General features: G+C 43.6%; 1 protein-coding gene across 1 annotated transcript in view; it reads right to left on the reverse strand.

Annotated features, from left to right (window-relative positions):
* ppp2r5a (protein phosphatase 2, regulatory subunit B', alpha isoform) overlaps positions 1–21,401 on the reverse strand; it is a 32,812-nt gene that overhangs the window by 8,423 nt on the left and 2,988 nt on the right. The window contains exons 2-6 of the mRNA XM_056580651.1: positions 14,414–14,610; positions 6,338–6,439; positions 6,133–6,225; positions 1,696–1,826; positions 453–512 (exon numbers count right to left, since the gene is read on the reverse strand). Of these exons, the coding sequence (XP_056436626.1) occupies positions 453–512; positions 1,696–1,826; positions 6,133–6,225; positions 6,338–6,439; positions 14,414–14,610 (583 nt within the window). The remainder of the gene's footprint in view (positions 1–452; positions 513–1,695; positions 1,827–6,132; positions 6,226–6,337; positions 6,440–14,413; positions 14,611–21,401) is intronic.

Here is a 21,401-nt window from a genome sequence, read left to right on the forward strand (position 1 = left end):
AAGGGTGGGGGTGGGGGGGGGCAAATTTGTGATACTTTTTCAGAACCATTGTTGTTTAAGAGCGATTTAGTGAGCCACGCTGTATATGAAAAGCACCGTGGCAATATGCTGAGAAGCTTAACCCTTGGCCACCAAAATAAGCCGCTGCTCCACACATCCACACCACCGTGGCGTTTTACTGTTGGTTTCCGGGAAGCCTAGCCCTTTCTCGGTCAACTCCTGCCCAGGCACAGATCCACACACCCAAGAACAGGCACTGGCTCTTAAAGTTCAGTCATTACAAAGGTAAATGCAACATGGTTACAATAGCACAATGTCCACGGTAAATATTGACAAATAACCACAAATCAAGCAAACAAAGCAATATTTTGCATAGTGCTAATCTAATAATACGTGCCCAGATGTGGGTCACATTGTGATTGACCAAAAGGCACAGGACCACCTGTACTCACCTTCCAAGGATCTCCAGGAGCTCAGCCACTCCGTTGAAGTGGTCAGTCTCATAGATGAACCTACAAAAAACACATTCAACCACCATCAATACATTGAACCTGCATCAATGCCAGTAATCTGCAATCCCTTCCACTACTGTAAGCAAGTCTTGCAATGGTGGGATTCTTGAAACATACAAAAAAAATACGAAAAAAGACACCGACGCAATAAGATAATGGCTGCATATTGCTCACAGCAGGGTGTAAAACACTAAAAGATAAAATGGCCCCTGGCTTTCATGTGCATCCTGTTCATGGGCCATCTTGAAAAGGGAACCTGAAACACAGCTACTCTCTGAAACAGCCCCCCCGCCTCCCAGTAAACAGATCAATAAAAAGATACTGAAAGGGATCCGATAGGGTACCCGTTATCGACAGCGGGTACCAGCGCCTGCTTGGAGCCCGACAACTGGGCCGCTATATTTAACCAGCCGGCAGCAACAGATGGTCGGAGTGAGCACATCCGTTGTCTTTCATGCCTGTTGGAAAAGACGTCAAGTGCCCCCCCCCTCCTCCCAACACCTTACCACTGTCTCACGGCAACAGCATAGCTGGTGCTTGGTTATATAAGGGGGCTGGGACAGGGGGAGGTTATGCCTTCCTGACAGTTTAAAGTAATAGGGGTGTGTGACGGGCGCGGTGATCTTGAGGCTGGTGCAGCACAGGATGGATGAGCCACAGTGTCGTTTCCCCTTTCTCCCGGGCACAAACCCTCTCATGGTCGCCGGGTCAAACCCTCACTGCTGTGTCCACATTAGACAGGATTACGTGTAGGTGCCATTCATGAAATGAAAACATCAATACGATATACGACGACGAACCACTGAGTTATCACTCAGAATTACCGGCCTATCCATTTGTTCTTTGGCCTTTGTATATGCGAATTAATGTACTGCTAGTCTTGAAAAACTACTGTGTTTACATTTTATTTGGATCGGCTCCACTGAAATATAAATACCGATCCAAATGAGACTTCCTGTTAAAGTAAAGGTTAATTAAATAAACAAAAAATAAATAAGTTGTAGTGCAGTGAGTGTCAAACAATGTGTTTTTGCTAGTCTCATTTGAAAAGCGATTCACCTCATGTTTGACCAATGAGAACGCACTCGTAGCAACTCCAACCCCGCCCCCAATGACGATCCCAAAACCCCTCCCTTGTGTTTCCCCTCACCCCCCATTTTGATGTAGAGTGCGTGGGTCTCACCGCAGGAAGATGTTGTTGATCTGCTTCCTGATGAAGGCCCGCAGGCCCAGGAACTTCCCGTATATCCGATGCAGGATGGTCTTGAGGAAGTCCCTTTCCCGCGGGTCCTCGCTGTCAAACAGCTCCAGCAGCTGCAACAGACACACGGCCGTCAGCCTCTCCCCAGCTCAGACCTGCTGGGACTCGCAGCGCTCTGAGCCGGGTGAGCCACGCTCGCCCGGGGAGCACCGGGGGATATAGGGACAGAGGGCGGGGGAACTGTTTGTGTTTCAATTCACCAAACAACGTGCATCTGTTTGGAATTAAATTAGGCATGATTTATTCATAGAGATGACCACCACCTACCATTTTGGTTCAGTTGATACTGCCTATTGTGAATAACTTGGGCAGGAGCAAAGTGTTTACTCCACGGTGAGTCATTCGTATGGGATTCAACCTTGTGTCTCATGTTGAGGCGAGTCATGGTGAGGATTCACCCTTGTATCTTATAAATATAACACCCATTGACACATGAGTAATTCTAATCTCGGTACACACGGGATGTAATCTTTTAATTATCAGCACTGCATCCATACCCCACGCTTTTGTGGAACACTGTTCAACATCAATTCACTCGTTCAAATGTTTAAGAATAAATATCACTTTGTCGTCATCTGAAATGACCAGGGAAAACCAAAAAAGACACACACACACACACTTTTCTATAGTGTGCAATGCCACTTCATAGTCTTAAGCCTCTTCTCACAGAAAGTCTAAACTGCAATCCAACTTTGCCACTTGATTCTGACAGGCCAGGCTAAACAGAGGGAAAGGAGGGTTGGATGTAAACATACATTCTTATTACATTAACGTATTGTTTATCCCAGCATTCCCTGCATACATATTCTGGTCATGCATGGCTGCAAAGACAACTCGCGAGTTTACAGCACGAGCCACAGCAATCCTGAGACGTTCTCAACGGGCCACTCTGCGGACAGCGAGGCCACAGCGTCTGGGAGCCCCCGGTCAGGGACACGCATGGAGCGTCTTGTTTCCATCCAGCCGACCGGAAAGGCAACAGGCAGAGCGTAAACACGACCACTCTCATGCCGGGCCCCGGAGAGCCACTGGGTCAAATGCATTGCATAGAAGCACGGTAATATCAGTGTGTGCGGCCACTGATGCACACACGCTGTAGACGGGGGGGGGGGGGGGGGGGGGGGGGGGAATCAGAATCAGACCCCCTTAATGTCCACTTCTCAGACCGTCTGAGAAAGAACAATAGGAGCGCTGCAAGGAGATAAGAAGAGCGCATCGGTGAGGTACGGCTCTGTTCGAACACCCCTTTACACTATTGATTCCCAGGAACAGAGTTCTATTTTTAAGAGCAGCGACTCCCACTTCTACAGGGAAGAAGAGATCCACCTTAGACTAAAGCTCAACCCGCGCCTCGCTGTGGAGTGCAACGTACAACGATAAGGTATCCAGTAAATCATACACAGCGAGTGGGTAAATGTACAACAATCCTGTGCCGTGCTGGGTTACGGTAAACACACCTAGCCACCGGGCCCCCCTCCCCATCTGTGGTTATGGGCTAATGGGGGTGGCCCCCGAAAACTCCCTTAAGTGAATGCTGGAAAAGAGTGCAAGAAGGTACATTTAAGAGAACGTGCTACTGCTCTAAAGAGGTTGAAGTGGATTGCATGAAAGGGCCAGTATCGAGCCAACCTTTCAGTTTATCACCAGATATCACTAGGCAACTACTCAGACAGGTCAAAGATAAGAAAACAGCATTTAAGCCATGGCTTGTTAAGGAATTAATTTGATGACTGAGCCGGAACCGTTTATAATCTCATTGAGGTGGATTTGTGACATTTCCATGTCACACAAACATAAAAACAAAGGTTCTACATCAGCGTCGTAGGAAGATCTGTCTTGAGTTGACTGCCTCTGCATGAGAAAATTGAGACCCTGGCTAATTTCAGACTAATCAGGTCACCTTTTCCGTGATTGGTTAATGGAATCCAGCTTGCCTTTCAATCACAGGAAGGTGACTGCAACAATTTTCAATGGCAGACTGCAGCAATTTATCTTTGGCATTAGAGATGTCAATAATGGCTTCAGCAAACCCAGAGTAATTGCAAAAACAAAGTAAAGAGGCAAACACTGTAGATTGTCTATACTGCTAGCTAGGTCTCAATCATATCTGTGTGTTCGTATGCACACACGTCATGATGTATATATTGTATTGCATCGTATAGAATGCAGTGGTTACTGCTAACTGCTTATGATAGTATAAGCATTTGTAAGACAACACCAAACACCATCAAAGCTGTCTCACTGCGTCTTAGTGGCTCGATCAAGATTAGATTATTGTAATTCACTGTCCTCTGATCTTCCTAACTTGACCACAAGAGACCTCCAGCTTGTACAGAAGGCTGCAGCTAGATTTCTGACTAGAAAGAAAATATTTGAGCATAATACTCCTATTCTGCCTCTCTACACTGGCTCCCAATAACTGTCAGATCGGATTTTAAAAGGTGCTACTGCTTACCTATAAAGCCTGGCACGGATTAGCACCCTCCTACCTGAAGGACCTTATCATTCTTTATATTCCTTCTCGTCCCTCTGGGCTTTTGGGAGCTGGCCTTCTTTCACTACCAAAGGTTAAAGAGGAATCAGCAGGAAACAAAGTGTTGGCCTATCTATGGAATAGTCTGCCACCTGTAATCAGGGAAGCTGACTCTGCCGATATATTCAGAGCAAAGCTGAAAACCTCCCTCTTCACTTTGGTACCTAGGGGTGCCAAACCAGCTGCTGTTGCAGATGCCCGGACTGATGCTGAAAGCGTGGATGAGTGTCAGCAGCTGTGTCTGACTATGTGAATGTTTCTGATTGTATCGATGTGTGTTTGCGTAGTGGCTAAATTAGAAGTTATCCACATCTTCTTTGTGCACCGTCCCTCTTCTATATCGTCATTCTGTCTCTTTCAGCGTGTTTCAGTGACTATGACTGAATGCCTGGACTCCCCTTACAGTTAACAGGCCAGCACCCCATCACCATAGACATCATTTATTTACGCAACTCTAATTAACTAAATGATTTAAAATGTTGTGCCTGTACGTACAGTATGTCATTTATGGCACTCCTAACCCTCCCTGGAAGGAGGGATCCCCCACTGTGTGTTCCTTCAAGATGTCTTCCTTGCTAATTAAGGGAGTTTTTTCTTGCCCTCTGGGGGACTAGGGCTAGGGGGGGTGTCATAAATATATGGCCTGTTAAGCCCTTTGAGACTGTTACTGTGATTAAGGGCTATACAAATACATTGAATTCAATATAATTTCTCCATATGGAGTTAAGTAGTGACAGAAAATAATAAAATAAGGATGGCAGTGTAGAATTAAAATATACAATCGCTTGTTGGATTTGAAGGTGGGAAAAACAAATCGCACAAATGCCTGATTGAAAGACATTCACAAATGTTTTTTTTATGCGTTTTCTCACATTTTCTATTTCTAGATTTGCATTCTCACAGCTCTATTAAAACAGTAGCCCAACTGTTCACACATAGTAATACACTGATACACAAATACACTAGTAGAGGCTTCTCAGGCAGAACCACAGAGGGCCTGAATCACACCCAAAACATCAAACCCCCAGCCTGCACCTGCACTTTGATCTGGCAAAATGCATACGCATGAGCTCCTGTATATTTAAGAAAGAGGCAAATGCTTAATCATTTATTTTTTCGGTTTGCTTTGAAACGCTAATCTTCCCCACCATCCCTCCAGCATCTCAATCCTCTCATTTTTTTCCCCCTGCTGGCTTCAAAACCAGAACCCCTTCTCCCTTTCACAGAGTGTAAACAGCAGAGAGCTATTTAAGGCTTCCCCCGACGACACACGCGCATCATGGAAAAGCCTGCCGAGGCAGGCACCTTGGATGTGGCCCAGACAGCATTCCAAGCCCTGATGTCCTCCCCGTCCTCCACCCGCCGATGCTCCAGCGGGTAGCTCCTGACGGAGAGAGGAGGAGCAGCAAAGCTCTCCTGCAGCCCCCGGCCACTGGGAGAACACTGAGGCCGGGTGCCATGACTACTGAGGGACTGATGCTATTGGTTGCCATGTCCTAGCCTAAACAGCTGACATCCATCTTCTTCTCTCTCCTGTATACACATTCATCTTATAGCCTCCCCCCTTGCCATGGGATTTTGGGTATTGTCCGTTTTTTGTTATAATTTGATTGACTGGCATATATTATTTTACAAATAAAAATTACATTTTGAACCACCTTTTGGATTTATTTGAACAATTCAAATAATAATATTTGAATTGAAGTTCTTATTGTCCCTCCTACATTCATTAAACGTTTCGCTTTCTGGCGTCCTTCCAAGACACTGGGGTATCGACAGAAGGTGGTTGTGTGAAATAATAAAGTGAATATAATCGTAGGACTTACCTGAAGTACAAATTTCTGGTCAATGTACCGCTTGGCGATGCTTGGCTGAAAGTCTGGGTTTTCCAGGAAACGCAGAAGAAATTCATAAACCAGCTGAGAAGATTAGAAAAAAAGAGGGGGAGGGGGTGAGACATATGCAGTGTAAGAGTGAGAGGACACAGATCATCGATCCCAGAGGAAACGAGGGGTGGCGCGTGAGTCGTACTTGTATGTGCGGCCATGAAGCCTCCAGGGTCGGCTCATCCTCTTCAGGATCGAAGTCCGGGTTGTCACTGGGTGGAAGGGTCCGGAATATATTCGTACAGATCTGTGAGGAGGGAGATTAGGAAATGTGTTGCAGGTTAAACGCATTGCAACCAAATACAACGGGGAAAAGAGGACGAGAAACACCATGATACCACATTTATTAATAAGATGATTCTGAAGATGTTAACTTATAATCTTGGTTCCAAGTAACACAAGCATCTGACCAGAACAAGCTTGTCAGACCGCATGCGTTTCAGAACCACGGCAGTGGAGAACCCACCAAACAGACTCGACTCAAAATGCAAACAGAAAATAAATGGGAAGAGGGTGAGAAAATAATGTGCAATGTTGAAAAAAAAAAAAAGAACATTACACATTCATCCTCAACCTACGCAGCTATTTATACATGCAAATCCTAGGAGGAAGATTTGAATTGCGTTCAAAAAATTATCACTACCAAAAAAACAACGTGTGTATGTATGTATGTATATATATATATATATATATATATATATATATATATATATATGAATCTTTTGTTCAAGTTTATTTAATTTACTAATATTGGGAAAGAGTGTAAATTCATGTTCAGGGTTACAGACGGGGATGCTGGCGGGTCAATGCCACAGCCAGTTTTTAGCTGGAGGGATTTGGAACAGTAACATGCATCGCAGATAGCAGCGTAGGCGTGAGGCGGGCATTATGGAGGCGCTCTGTCGGCATGTTTGTACACGAGAAAGAAAACATCTTCTATTGACAGTTGTGAAATAATAAAGGACATGAGTCAGATTGGAAAGGGTAGTGGCAGGTTCGAGCATTGTTACAACAATAGCCTTGCTCCCAATGTTCTGGAAAGTTTATGGAGGATGTATGTAATGGGAATACGTTAAATAGTATATAGGAAAGATAGCAATAGGGAACGATCCAAATCAATAATGATACTGAAAGGATCACAGTGGATATGAAGTCATCAAATACATGCAACAAGTCCATGTTGTGTAACTGGCATCCAACATAGCCTTAATGTATGAGTATGTGATTATAGGTGGCACCCAGTTCATCCGAGTTGCCTAGGAGACACATAGCTAAACCAGGCACTATTTCTCTCAGGAACAGATTCTCAGTCTGAACAACCAAAATACACTGAAAGTCTGCATGTTTCACTATTCATCCAGAAACTACCAAACGATGAAGAGGCCAATAGAAACGTTGTCCCCTTTCTTTGGGAGAGCCAACCCTGCCCAGTAGCCCTCTCAAATGAAACACAACTGATGGAGCAATGAGCAGCAAGTAAAGCTGAATATAGACATCATACATAGCCTTTCCACTGGGCCCCCCACACACACACACACACACACACACACACACACACACGCGCACACGCACACACACACACACACACACACACACACACACACACACACACACACACACACAACCAACAGTTGAACCCTCATGTGATCCTGTCTCAAGTTATATCTTGGGTACATCCCGGTGGGTACCTCATGCCCTCCCCTACCCAGCACACTGATTGCAGCCCCAGGTACGCCCCCCCCCCCCCGTCTCTGTAGCGCACCGCACAGGCATCTCAACAGAGCACGCCGAGATCCCGCAAAACAAAAGGTTGTAGCAGGTGAATAAATCACACCCACATGAAATGTTTCACACAAAAAACACTAAAGATGTTCTTTGTCAGTCAAACACAAACATCGGTCTGCAGTCATCAAGTGAAATAAAAGCCCGTTATTACTACTAGAACATAAACGCAGATTAATGCTATCGATTACTTTATTTCCTAATTAAATCTCATTGTAATTTGCAGAAATGACAGGCTGTGATAGAATAGCCCATCTATAATCACTATGTCAAGTGTTTAGTGGCATGCATGACGGATCAGGTTTTTTTCAATTCATCACACAGAGACATCATGCCCACCCGTCTCGTTCCTCAGTCAACATGACAGGATTAGGGACAGAACAATGACTGAGGACGCAGAGCAGAGGAGAGGAGTCCGTGGGCGATGGACTGGGAAGGAAATAAAGATGTTGGAAAAAGGATCCCATCGTCCCAGAGAGATGAATCCCAAAGTGGTGGTGGGAGGCGGAGTGGGGCTGAACGCACAGGAAGTGGAAATTGGATGGAGGGCGTTGGCGGGAGGGCTACTCTGAGGGCCCCTGCTAAACGACAAACGTTGTGAGGGAGCGATGTGGGGGCCCACTGACCAGCGGGGCCGGCTGTAGCGCTGCGTTGGGTCCGCTTGCGGTTAACACCAGTAGCAACCGGCGCAACATAGCAACGCCTGCAGCCGAGGTAACTGCAGGGAGCCGGGATCGTCTTGTGATTAATCGTAGCGAGAGAGAGATGGAGGAAGAGGAAGAGGGGGAGAGAGAGAGAGAGGACACAGAGAGACCAGGAACCAGAGAGACCAGGAACCATAGGAGAACTAGTTGAGGTAAATAAAACGGACTTTATAGTCCAGGCACGCTTTGCTTTTACTGTCTTCCCCCCCCTTGGGCTCCTTATATATAAAATAGCAAAATAAAATCCTGCTACTTTAAAAGTAACGTTCGAAAGGTGCAGGGAATGCTGGCGCTAATGAAAGCGGGCACATTGATGGGGAACCTGTTTGGACTCACTAAACAATGTGGATGATCAAAGCAGTCCTCAGTGCTGCCGCTTAATTGACTGCACTTTAGCCACTGGCCTCTTCATTACCATGTGAGGCCAAGCGTGGCGCAGCCAAGCGGGACTATTAGGAAGACAACTGTCTCTCTGTGACAGGGGCCGTTCCACCTTCACCGAGAGCGCTGTCCGAGGACCACCCCGCTGGACCTTTACCAACCAGCCAGAAGAGAGGTGGACACGTTCTACAATGTAGGGGCCTCGAGCGGAACCGGCCTGGCAGACATGGACTATAATAGTCATAAGCAGGGTTTAATTACTGTATAATCCCATGAAAATGTATGAATTGTGCTTTCATTATCCTAGAATGAGCCCTTTGTGGCTAAACATGGAGTGGGTCGCCTTCCACGTTCCATGTTTCTACTGTAGACCACAACACACAAACTAGACTAGAACCCTTTAAAGAATGTGTTTTGGACTCTTGAGTTGTAGGAAGGTGGGGGCTTGTTATAATGATGGCTGCGACCCGTTTGTGATTCTTTTTTAGTAGCGTTGCTGTGTAGAAGCTCTATTATATAACACTGTGCTGTTGTACTATAAGTGTTTGAGAAGCTTAACTTGCGACAAAATCCACCACTGGCCAGACAGAGGTCCAGACATCCACACACACACCGTTTTATACGAGGGTCTTAGGAGCTTAACGCTTTTGGACGCCTCATAACCTGTGAAGACGAGCATCAACCGTCCTTTCACCAAAATACGTGATGTGATTCAATAATAATGGACTTCCACACACCTTGGAATTCAAGTGCAAAATAGTGTAGCGAATGGCAGTTTGTGGATGAGGGGAATTATGATGAGTGGCTGTGCATTCTTTAATACAATGTTTTGGAGACTTTGGTTTTTCGATTTTGTAGGAGAAGCATAGGCTATCACTCTGAGAAATTTGGAACCCAAAACTAAACTGTTGTTATACAACTGCACACCCTCATGTTATCAAAAGCAAGGAAGACATGTTACTTGCACTTAGGTACCAAAGGGCAAATAAAAATCCCCTTATAGCACTGACTGCTATTGAGATTAATGATAAATGCATACATCAGCGATAATCTAGGTAAATGAATGTCTTTTCCACTATTGATGCAATAAAAAGGAGTACGTGAGAAACATCAATGGCTTATTAACTAGAAACACCTCTGCCATGACCTACAACATGTACTGTGACCATGGTGACTGTGACAAAGGTATCCGAGTGATTAGATAAACTGATTTATTCTGAGTTTTTTCTCAAAATGGTAATACCTACTGACATCTTACACAATACAGGCTAGCTGAAGCCACCATAGTAGTTGGAAGGGAGGAGAAAGGGGGGGTTGTCAATTGGTGGCAATATGCAACCTCATCACTTGTTGGAAAATGTTGCCAAAGTAATATGAATCACACACACAATTATTTTGGCAATTAAGGTCTTGAACCTCAAACTATTGTTGGAAGAAATGGTGTGCATCAGCATCCTTCTGCCTACCCACAGAACGTGGGTAAGAAGGGCATCTTGTGTGCATCCCTCTCATGAGATGAGATGCTTTTTTTTGTTGTTAACAAGATGTTATGGGGTTTTACTTCCATCAAATATTCAACAATGTCCATCAACAGCAACCTCCATAAACTGACTACAAGAGGACCAAACTAATTAATACATATATCTAGACGATCTAGAATCACAATTCATTTAGACAACGTCAGATATAAAACTAAACAATACCAAAGAATCATATATAGACCATCATGTCATATATGAAGCAATAGATGTTTGGTTAATTCACACAAACTGAATTGGTTTTACTGAAAGAATATAATAATTTCTAAGTTCAGGTTAACTAGTGATGGGTACTGAAAACTGCTATTAAAAGGGGCCTCGGCTGCAATATTACATTACTTGTATTGACTAAAAGGGGACATATTATGCCAGCATGTGAGAGAGTGATTAGTCATTTCAAGTAGGGCTGGCCCGAATTATTAGAATTGTCGAATACTCGTTCGGAAAATTAGTATTCGAAGTTTAAATCAGTATTCAGAGCTTCGTTGTTTTTTTTTCACGTACGTGATGTTACCAGAGCGAGGGAGGCAAACTATAAGTGAAACCAAGCAGAGAAGCGAGAGACGTGGAGGATGAATAGATATCTTGTTTCCCTTTACATTACTACAACATTAGCGGGATCTCAGGAGGAAAAGTAATGCTTAGCGAAATGCTAACCTTAGCTTAGCGAAATGCTAACCTTAGCTTAGCTGTTTGTTTACATTCGCTGTACAGCGCCCATCAACTGTGACTGGCTTGCTGCAGAGTGTGAGCGTCTTAGTAATACCCGGTCAATATAATGGATATAATATGGACAAATAAGACAATCAATATTCTGTATTCGTTGTGGATTTATTGTACAAATTCCCTGAAAAGACACACGTTCCAGGATGAATTGAAAAGCTCCCGTAAGGGCTGAGATGGCAGAGAGGACAGCTGATTTGGAACGGAACAACAGCTGTTCACTTCCACGGGGAAAAACTAAGGAACTCCAACTGACTTAGGCGGGCCTACTAATTAACGTTCAAAAGCTATTAAATCTTCAACAAAATATGCAGATTCTGTCAAAATCGGTTCCAGGGAGTACATGGGGATTATTAATGTTGTTTTTGATGGTGTGTTTTTCTGGAACGAATATTCGAATATTCGCTCGGAAAAACCAACAATTAGGGCCAGCCCTAATTACAAGCCGTTTTGAAAATCTGCCACTTCTGTCATCACAAGTGGGCGTGTCCACCTAGATGTATGTCGGATAGGTGAGCAACTTTAGCTTCTGTCCACTGGGTAGGCTGGTAGACTGATCTATCCAACACAGATCTAGGTGGACACGGCAACTTGTGATGTCAGCAGAGGCAGATTTTCAAAACGGCTTATCACACTCGCACCCGGTGGTATATAAGTCACCTTAAGGAAATATATTTACTATTGATTCAAGCTAGCTTTATTTATATAACTTATATTAAGCATTTTTGCTATTTCCGAGTAACTTCCGAAATGAAACTAAATTCAAAACTCTCCCTGTCCAAGCTGGTCCTTAAAAGTTGGGAGCGGGGCCCTCTACTTTCTTTAACATGGTGAAATTAAGGCAATATATTTTCTATACATTTTTGATAGATCAGCTTTATGATACTTATATTAGGGGTCTCTCCAAATAACGTAGCTTAAAAGTGGCGCTGTACCAAAATGTACATTTTTAGTATCCAAGAGGCAGTTTTAGAGGAAATAAGTAAATAGATCAATCAGAATACATTTCCTTCTTCCCAATCTGGTGCAATTGGGCTGTTTGGCTTGTTGTCATTTAAATATAGTCACCTTTAAATAGAGAGGTCAAATGACACAATTATACAAGGGGTTTCCAAGATATCTTTGTGTCTCATCAAGTCAATATTGTAGATTTTTCATTGGATTTGTTTTATTTGGAGGTTAACTCCACCTCTTGCTGTAATTCACTTAATTTTCATCAAATATTGACCCAGCTACCTAGATGATGTGCTGTGGCCCTACAGTAATATAGTTTACTCTAGGGGTGTAACGGTACACGTATTTGTACCGAACTTTCATGGTACAGGCACTTCGGAGCGGTTACAGAGGTGTACCGCGGAACGTAAATGTGGCGGACATAGCGTTACTATGGCGAATGTAAATGCTTCTTTTGCCCTGCGGAATTTAAAACTTGAACTCGGAGTTCCACCCGGACCGTTTAGCCAAAGTTTACTCCGACTCTGTAATGCGACTTCATAACTATGGAGACCCCTAAGCAGCTCTCCGTTGGGATGTCGGATATGCAATGCAATTCGCCACCCGATCTATCTTATATGCGACTACAAACCATGTAAGCAGTGTTGTAAATAAACTTCCAAAGCTTTTCAAATCTTATTTGGTGTTTTATTGGTCCTAAAGGTGAGAAGTAAACAATGTACAAAGTAATTAAGGTGTAAAGTCAAACCAGAGAAGTGATTCCGGAAATGAATTTGTTAGAGGACCAATCACAGCCCTTGCCGTCTCTGTTGCGTCGACCAATAGGTCCATGGCGTTGACGGATAGTTAAAAAATATTGGACGCTCTCCGGCTATGGAGAAGGCTCTCCGTGTCTACGTACAGCACTTTAACATGCACACGCTAGAGATGGGCAACGATCGTCAAATAGTCGGAGTCACATAGAATATCGAATAATGATAATAATTGAAGTTTATTGGTGTTTTCATTGCTGCTGATCTACGGCCATTCTCCGTTGTTGATAAGCAAGCAGTTTTTTATAATGTTCCCCTTAACCATGAACCGTACCGTGACTTAAAAACCGAGGCAAGTACCGAACCGTGACTTTTGTGTACCATTACACCCCTAGTTTACTCTAACCAAGAAGTATCCACATGAATTATTTCACTTCCACAATAATTTCACAGGTGTCATCATTCTTTTGGTAGCAAGATAACATATCATAGCCCTGGCAGTTGTGGTGATATAAACTACTTACTTTGGGTATACTACTTATAAAAAATAAATTGGCCTAGTGATGTAGAGTTTATAGTACTGGATCGATAAGGGTACCATTAAAGTACCGGATCGATAAGCAGTATCGTTCGAGTAATGGTATCGTTAAAATCTCAACGATACCCATACCCCTTAGGTTAACACACTATTTTCTGATGGAATTAACAGTTAAGGGCAAAAATAAGTGTTCAATAGTTATGTATAAATAAAATATATCATTGGGTCACGTTTCTATTGGTAATAATTTCATCAACCAATCAACAAACAAACCTCATAAAATGATGTCCTTGTTCTGGCTCTTTCCTAGAGCCGGCCCACAGCGACCTGCTCATACATTATGATACTAAGCATACAGAAGGTTGTCTAAAGAAATGAGACCAGCGGCAGGTGATGACGGAGATTAATGCCTTCAGCCCAAAGGTAATCTGAGGTCCCCTTGACTCATCTGAGCCAAGGCACAGTCTAATCACCCTGGAAGGAGAGCTTCATTGCACACACTCAAATCATCGCAACAATGGCTACAGCAATTACATTATACCATGATTTCTTATCGTTTCTGGGGCGAAAAAAGGACAGGCATAACTTGCTCGGTTTCGACACGCACTTTGCAAACATACCCTTGTCTCATGGTCATAACACGAGTGTGGTCTGCGGCTTAAAAAATGTAAAACAGACTATACAGACTCAGAGAGATGTGCTGAGAACCGATGCCCTTTACTGACACATTTGTAACATACCTTAACATTCGCCACACTTTTCCTTTTTTTTTTGTGGTGACATTTTGAGTGGTGTGGCACATAACATATCACTGAGGTAACTCATGAAATCACACATAAGGGTACTCACCATACTAGTGATCTCTGGGTAGGCGGTCTCGACCAGCACCCCCCTGTTGGTGGAGACATATTCCACCAGTTCGTTGAGGGTGGCCCTCTTGATCTCTTTGCTCTTCAGGTCTATGACGGAATCCATGAAGTCAAAGAGCATGCAGCACTGCTGAAGCTTCTGGGTGAACAGCTCTTGCTGCTCAGTGGATGGAACATCTGGAGGCAAAGAGAGACCACAAAGAGACTGAGGTCACCTGGGGTGTCAACAACAGAGATAGGAGTGGTAATGACTATCTGTCCAAGGCCAACACAGAATAATGTGGCGATATTCCACCAAGACGGCGACTTCAGGTTGAGTGATGATGGTGCAACGATGAATATGCTTTCACCAACTCTGATGATATTTTCTACATTGCTACATCCCTATGTTTGGTGTTTATTCAACCAGGATACGATTTGAGATATCTTTTTTAAGTGTCCCGGCCTAGATAGGCAGCAGAAGTTCAGTACATCATGTCACAGACGGTCCATAACAAGTAATATTCAAAAACAAAAACTACAAAAGACAAAGAATAACAAACATGAGCTCAGAGTACAATAGAGCATTTAGAAAGGCAAGAAAGTATTTTCAAGTCAAGGAATCTGCTGCAATGTCTTTCATGAAGATTCAAAAACACCAAGCAAGACATGATCCTTCACCTTCATACCACTTGGTAGGGCAGGGGCCATAGCCCTTTGATCAGTCAAACGTATGACTGCCGTCAAACACTGGCTAATCTCGGATCCAGAAGCTTGTCAATTCTTTAGCCGAACATCTGGGGGGGGGGGAATACTGCACAGGGCTGCACTTGATACCAGCTCGTGCCAGATGTTCATTTACGGAGGGTTTCCTGTTAGGGCTGCAACAACGAATCGATAACCTTTAAATTTCCAGTGGAGATTTGAAGGTTGATGAAGGAAATATGTATTATAAATGTGCAAAAAAAATTGAAATCGGTTCATCCTAGCCTGAGAAAAGGCAGAAAGTGTCTCTCTGGCTCAAAAGTAAGAAATCCTCCAACTACCACAGTGCATTGCGCTCGCTGCACCGCCAGTCTGTTTCCGTTTGGAGGGGGAAGGACCCATGGTCCTAGCGCGAGTGTTAGCGTGAGCTAACTTTGTGTAAACATATCCTGTGATACGTTGACTAGTTTAGACTTCTGCCCTCGTTTTTTCAAACGCATCATTTGTGTATTACTGCACAGCATAAAAACATTGGTAATTATTACAGTAGCTCAGCATATCAAGTATTTGTACTCAACCTTTTCTCCCCAGTTTAAATAAGTGTTTGTCTTACACAGTAGGCCTACTTTAGTATAACAGCACTTGGGTTAGTAAACAAATCACAACAACCAACATGAATTTGAAGTTTTATTCATGAAAAAATATGAAATATTTACAAAAATAAAACGTGTAGTGTGCGTTGTCAAGAGTCAAAATAGTCACAGCTCATCTTGAGCATCTACCGTCTCCTGGTAGCCACGGTACTGCCCAACTTGTGCTGCGTAATTAGCTCTGATGGCCTGGACAACACAGGAAGCCGATACTGTCTAAGAAAGAAAGAAAACAACATTAGCAAAGCAAGATAAATTATTCCTTGAGTAGCCTATACAGCATTAAACAGACTTCAAGTTGACGTAACGTAGCCTATGATCTACCAATAAGATCGGCTACTATCGGATAGCTAGATTGTCACGTTCCCCGGGACTCAAAACTATTGTAGCCAATGTGTTAGTAAAAAAACAAACACTTACTCTATACTCAGACGTCCGTTTCTCCTGGCGGGCTTTTGCTGGCGTTTCCAGTACAATTTCTGGGTCCGGAAATATGTATCCAATACCCAACTGTTCAGATGAAGCGTAAAGGCTGGGGTACGAAACTCAGGTGATCGACAACACACACGTCCGTGTCATCCTCAGATTCCGTGATCTCGTCCAGAAGAAATTGGCACCGCTGGAATTCTCGGCAGCAGACCGACTCTTGTTCTGTGTCCATTGGCGCACAGTGAGAGCACAGGCACCACCAATCCGCCCCAGCTCGAGCCATTGCGGGCTCCTCGTCTGCGGCAGGCAGGGCGTCTGCCTCGGCTGTAGCGGCGGCAGCTTCAGCCGCCTCCCATTCCTCCATAGCTCTCAGCTGCTCACCGCTATATTGTGGCTCATAAAGGTAGCCACGAACATCGGTTTCTAACATAACTTCTTCAAAATCCCAAACCTCCATATTGTGTCCGTCTGCGTATTCAGTACCTTCGGCCAGGTTTCCTGCAGGTGAAGTCTAACTCACTGGCACTGATCTGTGACAGGTCTGTTAGCGCATTAGGTCCCACCCCCTATGGGCGGGTTTGAAAGGGTGGGACTAGTAGTGCTTATAGTCTCAATATAAATCCCCCCCTTGTATTTCCTTCTGGCAATGACGCAACATGACGATTTTTGCGTCATTGCCAGAAGAAAGTGTAAGAGGTAAATACGGATTTCTCCCGTCTCATGGGAAAATGAGATAGTGTTGCATGACCATACCAAAATATGATTGGGTTTCTAACAATGCAAAGCTTAATGCAAATGGGTGGAGTGTTCCTTTAAATTTTAGCTTAACTTGTAACTTGGCTACATGGAAGTTTAGTTTGTGTGTGCTTCAGATGGCATATTTTATGAAGCCCTCAATCCACTGAAGCAGCACTCTGGAGATAGCGCCGTAGTCGCTGTAGTCGTGCAGCTGTGAGCAGCCCCATGGCACCGTGGCTTATCCCAACAGGTGTAGTCTGGTTTCACCTCTGAGTTTTTGCTTGGTAGTAATATTTTTCATATTGAAAGATCAAAGTCCTGACAGCATTATCGACAAACAGATAACCTATTTGACCGTTTTTTTTAGTCCCTTCCAATCGATGGTCGGCTCCATCCCGTTGGTTGTGTTTCTGCCTTGTTGTTTCCCGTAGAGACCAACGTGTGCCGAGACACCCCCCAGGAACACATTAGGTCCAAACTAATTTGAAGCAAAGAGGTGAAATAAGTGATGATTTGCAGTCATCAAATAAAAGGGTTTCCTCAATAATCAATCCAATCAATAACCCTAACCCCATCATAGCTGAACGGCAACTCATCCATCATGCATTTAATTAGGTTTAATTGTTTAAGAGAAACAATTTCATTGTTTCCATCTGTTTTTCTCTTAAATTTGCTGGGGGCCTCACACTGTGGAGCCTCTGCTGGAGGGAATTCCAGACAGAAGGCGCAGGCTGCACAAAGAGACAGCTGAATAAGTCCTTGGAACGGAGGTAAATAACTGCCATCTTTCTAGACAATCAGTTTGTATGGCTACAATAGGGGGGAGGAGACCCAGGATGGCTTTATACATTTATAAAACAGTGTGCCAACCTTTCATCTGAAGATTAGTGTTTATGGAAAGCAGGAAGAGGCCTCTACACTGCTCAAGGAGCTCTTTAGAGGAATTAGCATTGGCAGAATTGGACAAGATATTCCAGCATCCCTAGTTTACAAAGAGACACGTCTTAACAAGTGGGAAAGTTGAATGGTTGTCCTCAGTTACGTCATGTTACCCTTGCAATAAAAATAAGGCTGCGTAATTATACGTTTCTTAAACGGTGCAAAACTCATTATTACATGAATATGAAACATGGTTTTATCACACAAACACTGCCCAGTGGTGTGGGGCTTCAATTAACATTAGAGTCCTTTCATGGATGAATAATCAAGTGTTCGTTCAGCAATATTACGAAATGTCCGTCTGGCCACAAGCACTTTAAGAAGCACATGGCAGCGGGCCAGAAGTACAACGACACATTGTAAACCCTGCTCTGTTCAGGCTCGGTGCCTCCCTGCAGTGGAGGCTAGAGGCTCGGGGGGCGAGTACGTGGAGAACCAGGCCATGAAGCCTCAATAACCAAACAGTGAAAGGGTTTGAGGTGTTGCTAAATAAGATGCCCTCCAAGAACCACTCCTATAGATTGAGAACTAACATACACAAGGAGAAATCTGCAATTGAGATGCATCTGGCCTGGGGTGTATCAATATTAACTACAAGATAAATAATGATATTGATAGCTCCATTTTGTGTGATATTAGAGAACCTTCAATGTATTCAAGCTGAGTAATAAGTAATACACAGATACCCACTCTTAATTCACCCACAGGTAAAACATGGCAGAGGTTTCAGAATAATGGAGAACAGGCAAGCTGAGTTGCAGATTCTTCTTCTTATTGGGGGAGAACACATTCTCATTATGTAACGAGGCAGTGCAGCATTGGGGAGCACAGGAAAAGCAGGTGCTGCCAGAAAAACACCAGGCCAGCCTCACAGATAATGAAGCAATGTTCCAATAGCGGTGAAGGCTGACAAAAAGTACTGACGCAACCGGACCCTACCGGCTCACACTATCTGCTGCCGCTCTGGGAAGTCAATATTAAGCGTTGAAATAGATCCAGTCTGGTTGCTATAGTCAGCACTCTCCACGTGTATCTTTCCAAAACTGATGCAGCCTAAAGAGGGTAGTGTTGTTCCGAAATGGCCAGCAAGCGCAATAGCAACAGGAAGAGCCCGATCCAATTCTCTGAGCCCTAACCGTGGTGGTTGGTAACATAAGGGCATATTTTGCATTCCTTCCTTGTGTGCACAAGAAAAAAAAAGAAGAAGGAAGAAATGGCTTGCTTCAAAAGCATCATTGCTTTTGGGCAGGTGTGTTGGGTCTATATCTCGTGCGTGATGGACAGCTGGTTGGAATCCAGGCCAGCTAGCGAGTGTATCACCTGAGCCTGCACAAGACATTTAGAACATGAAGACATTTTTGTAGGCCTCTACATTAAAATAACAATGGGTTAAGCACTCCTGTCTGCGTACATGGGGAATGGTGTTCAGTTTAATAGTGGTCAGCGATGCAGAATTTCTGCCACATCTCATACGGTCCCAGAAAGGGAATCTGTAATAGAACTAAATCAAAGTAATCTTGACCTCACAGGCATATCCTACAGAGATGCACCCAATAGGAATCATGGATCCCATTGCGAATATCGGTTTACACTGAAGGTTATATCATCCCCACAACTCAATAGTTACACTTGAAAGCCAAGTCAGAAAAGTATTCCCATCCATATTTAACACTTAGGCAGTCATCTTCCTTCTCCCACACACAGAATCATGACAGATACATGATGGAGTTGAAATGAATGCTGGATGTATGCAAGCCAATGTTGTTGTGGTGAGGGGATATGAGCAAATCTATGGTGTAGACGTCCGCAATTGCCTTCCATTCAAGCAACTCTGCCTTATTGTTAGCGGTTTATATTTAGTGCGTTTATTTTGGGATGCTGCCGGGCCGGCAAAGAAACACAACATAATGTAGTTGGCAGGACAATACGCATCAACCAAACACTAGTAGTTATACAGAAACCCCATTTGTACTGCAAATTGTATCCTGGTATTTGCAGAAAACTACCAGGAAGGTCAGAATTCCAATGTGCACTTGAGTACCTGCACCATGCAAAATGTACAACAAACATATTTGTATTCCGTATTGGCCCTCCTACGTTTACCATGTATAAAGTGCACTTGTGGTGCCCAGTAACATTAAGTGCAAGAGTAGCCAGCCAGAACAAGACCAAAACAAGTTAAATGGAGGATATGCTGGCCAGAGGACCTATAAGCCTGCCTGTAGCTCTAGCAGCATTATCTTAATACAACAACATGGAGCTGGTAGCCAGTTTTAAAAAAGGGCACATGTTTTATTTTCCTCACACATAGCTCTTTTGCATTATGATATACAACTCAATGTAACTCCATGATACGTTGATCTATAAAACAATTTAGCATTGGCAAACAGTTGTGGCAAACTATTGACTTCAATTATTCCACTTAATTTGTTTCTATTAACATAGTTTAATTTGCATTAAAACAAACATTATGTACATAAAAGTTATGCAAATGTCCATTGAACTTACCGCACTATTTAGATTTTTCTGCAGACACATTCTGGTCACACAACAGTGCAAATTTTAAACTGCTACCCTCGCTCTTCCAACACCTCAAGGACAAAAAGTTCTTGATTAATAGGCAATGGAATTTCAGTCTAGGTTGGGGGTGAAATGGTGCAAGTTTTAATAAGCAGTGAGAAAGTATAAAATATGCTGAATCTCAACTACTGCCACAAAATAAGTTGGCGTTTCAGTCAGACCAGATCAATGTTTCCACCTTTTGCAAAGAGATACCCATTCACAGAGGCAACATCATGATACCAGGAGGCCGTTTTATTTTGTGCTTACGTGAGTGAGCATCCCATTAAATGGACCAAGACAAGCGTAAACACGGTCAAACAAAACCGTAACACTGGAAACAATGATTTGTTATTTTGACACAAGGCCGGAAACAAGGTGACCCAAAATTGAAAGCAGCTCTGGATAACTTGAAAAGAGAGAGGCAACATTACACACATTTTGCCATCCTGAGGTCAAACACGCCTACGGTTCCTGACAATGAATTTCCTTTATTCTGCAATCTAAAGTATCAGCGGCATTCATTCAGCCTGCATTTCCCAGAAAGCTGAAACTATGTGAAGTAGCAGTCAACTGGAATCCTCAAGTGCCAGGACATGTACAGGCGACATGCATGAGTGACGACTAGAAAAATGGAGTGACAGCAGCCTACTGTAGGCTAAATGTGACTGTTAATGCATGACAGCAGACATGCCACGTAGGCCACATCACTTTGCTGGGGCTGCTGAACTGGTTTGGCATGAGACTGCAGTTCACACGCTGCTCTTTACACTCCATGTATGTCACAACAGAAGTAGAAACAGCTTTTGACAGCCCCAATGTAACCAATCAATACAAACAAGAAGCTTAGCAAAACAACAAATTTCCTCAAACTGTGAACACGGCATGGATTAAAACACTGTGCATTACAGCGCAGACTCTGATACAATGTGCGCAAGTAAGAATCAAAGTCTTCATCCCTTCTGGTTT

This window comes from Gadus chalcogrammus, chromosome 21 (genome assembly GCF_026213295.1).
Source record: "Gadus chalcogrammus isolate NIFS_2021 chromosome 21, NIFS_Gcha_1.0, whole genome shotgun sequence".
NCBI lineage: Eukaryota > Metazoa > Chordata > Actinopteri > Gadiformes > Gadidae > Gadus > Gadus chalcogrammus.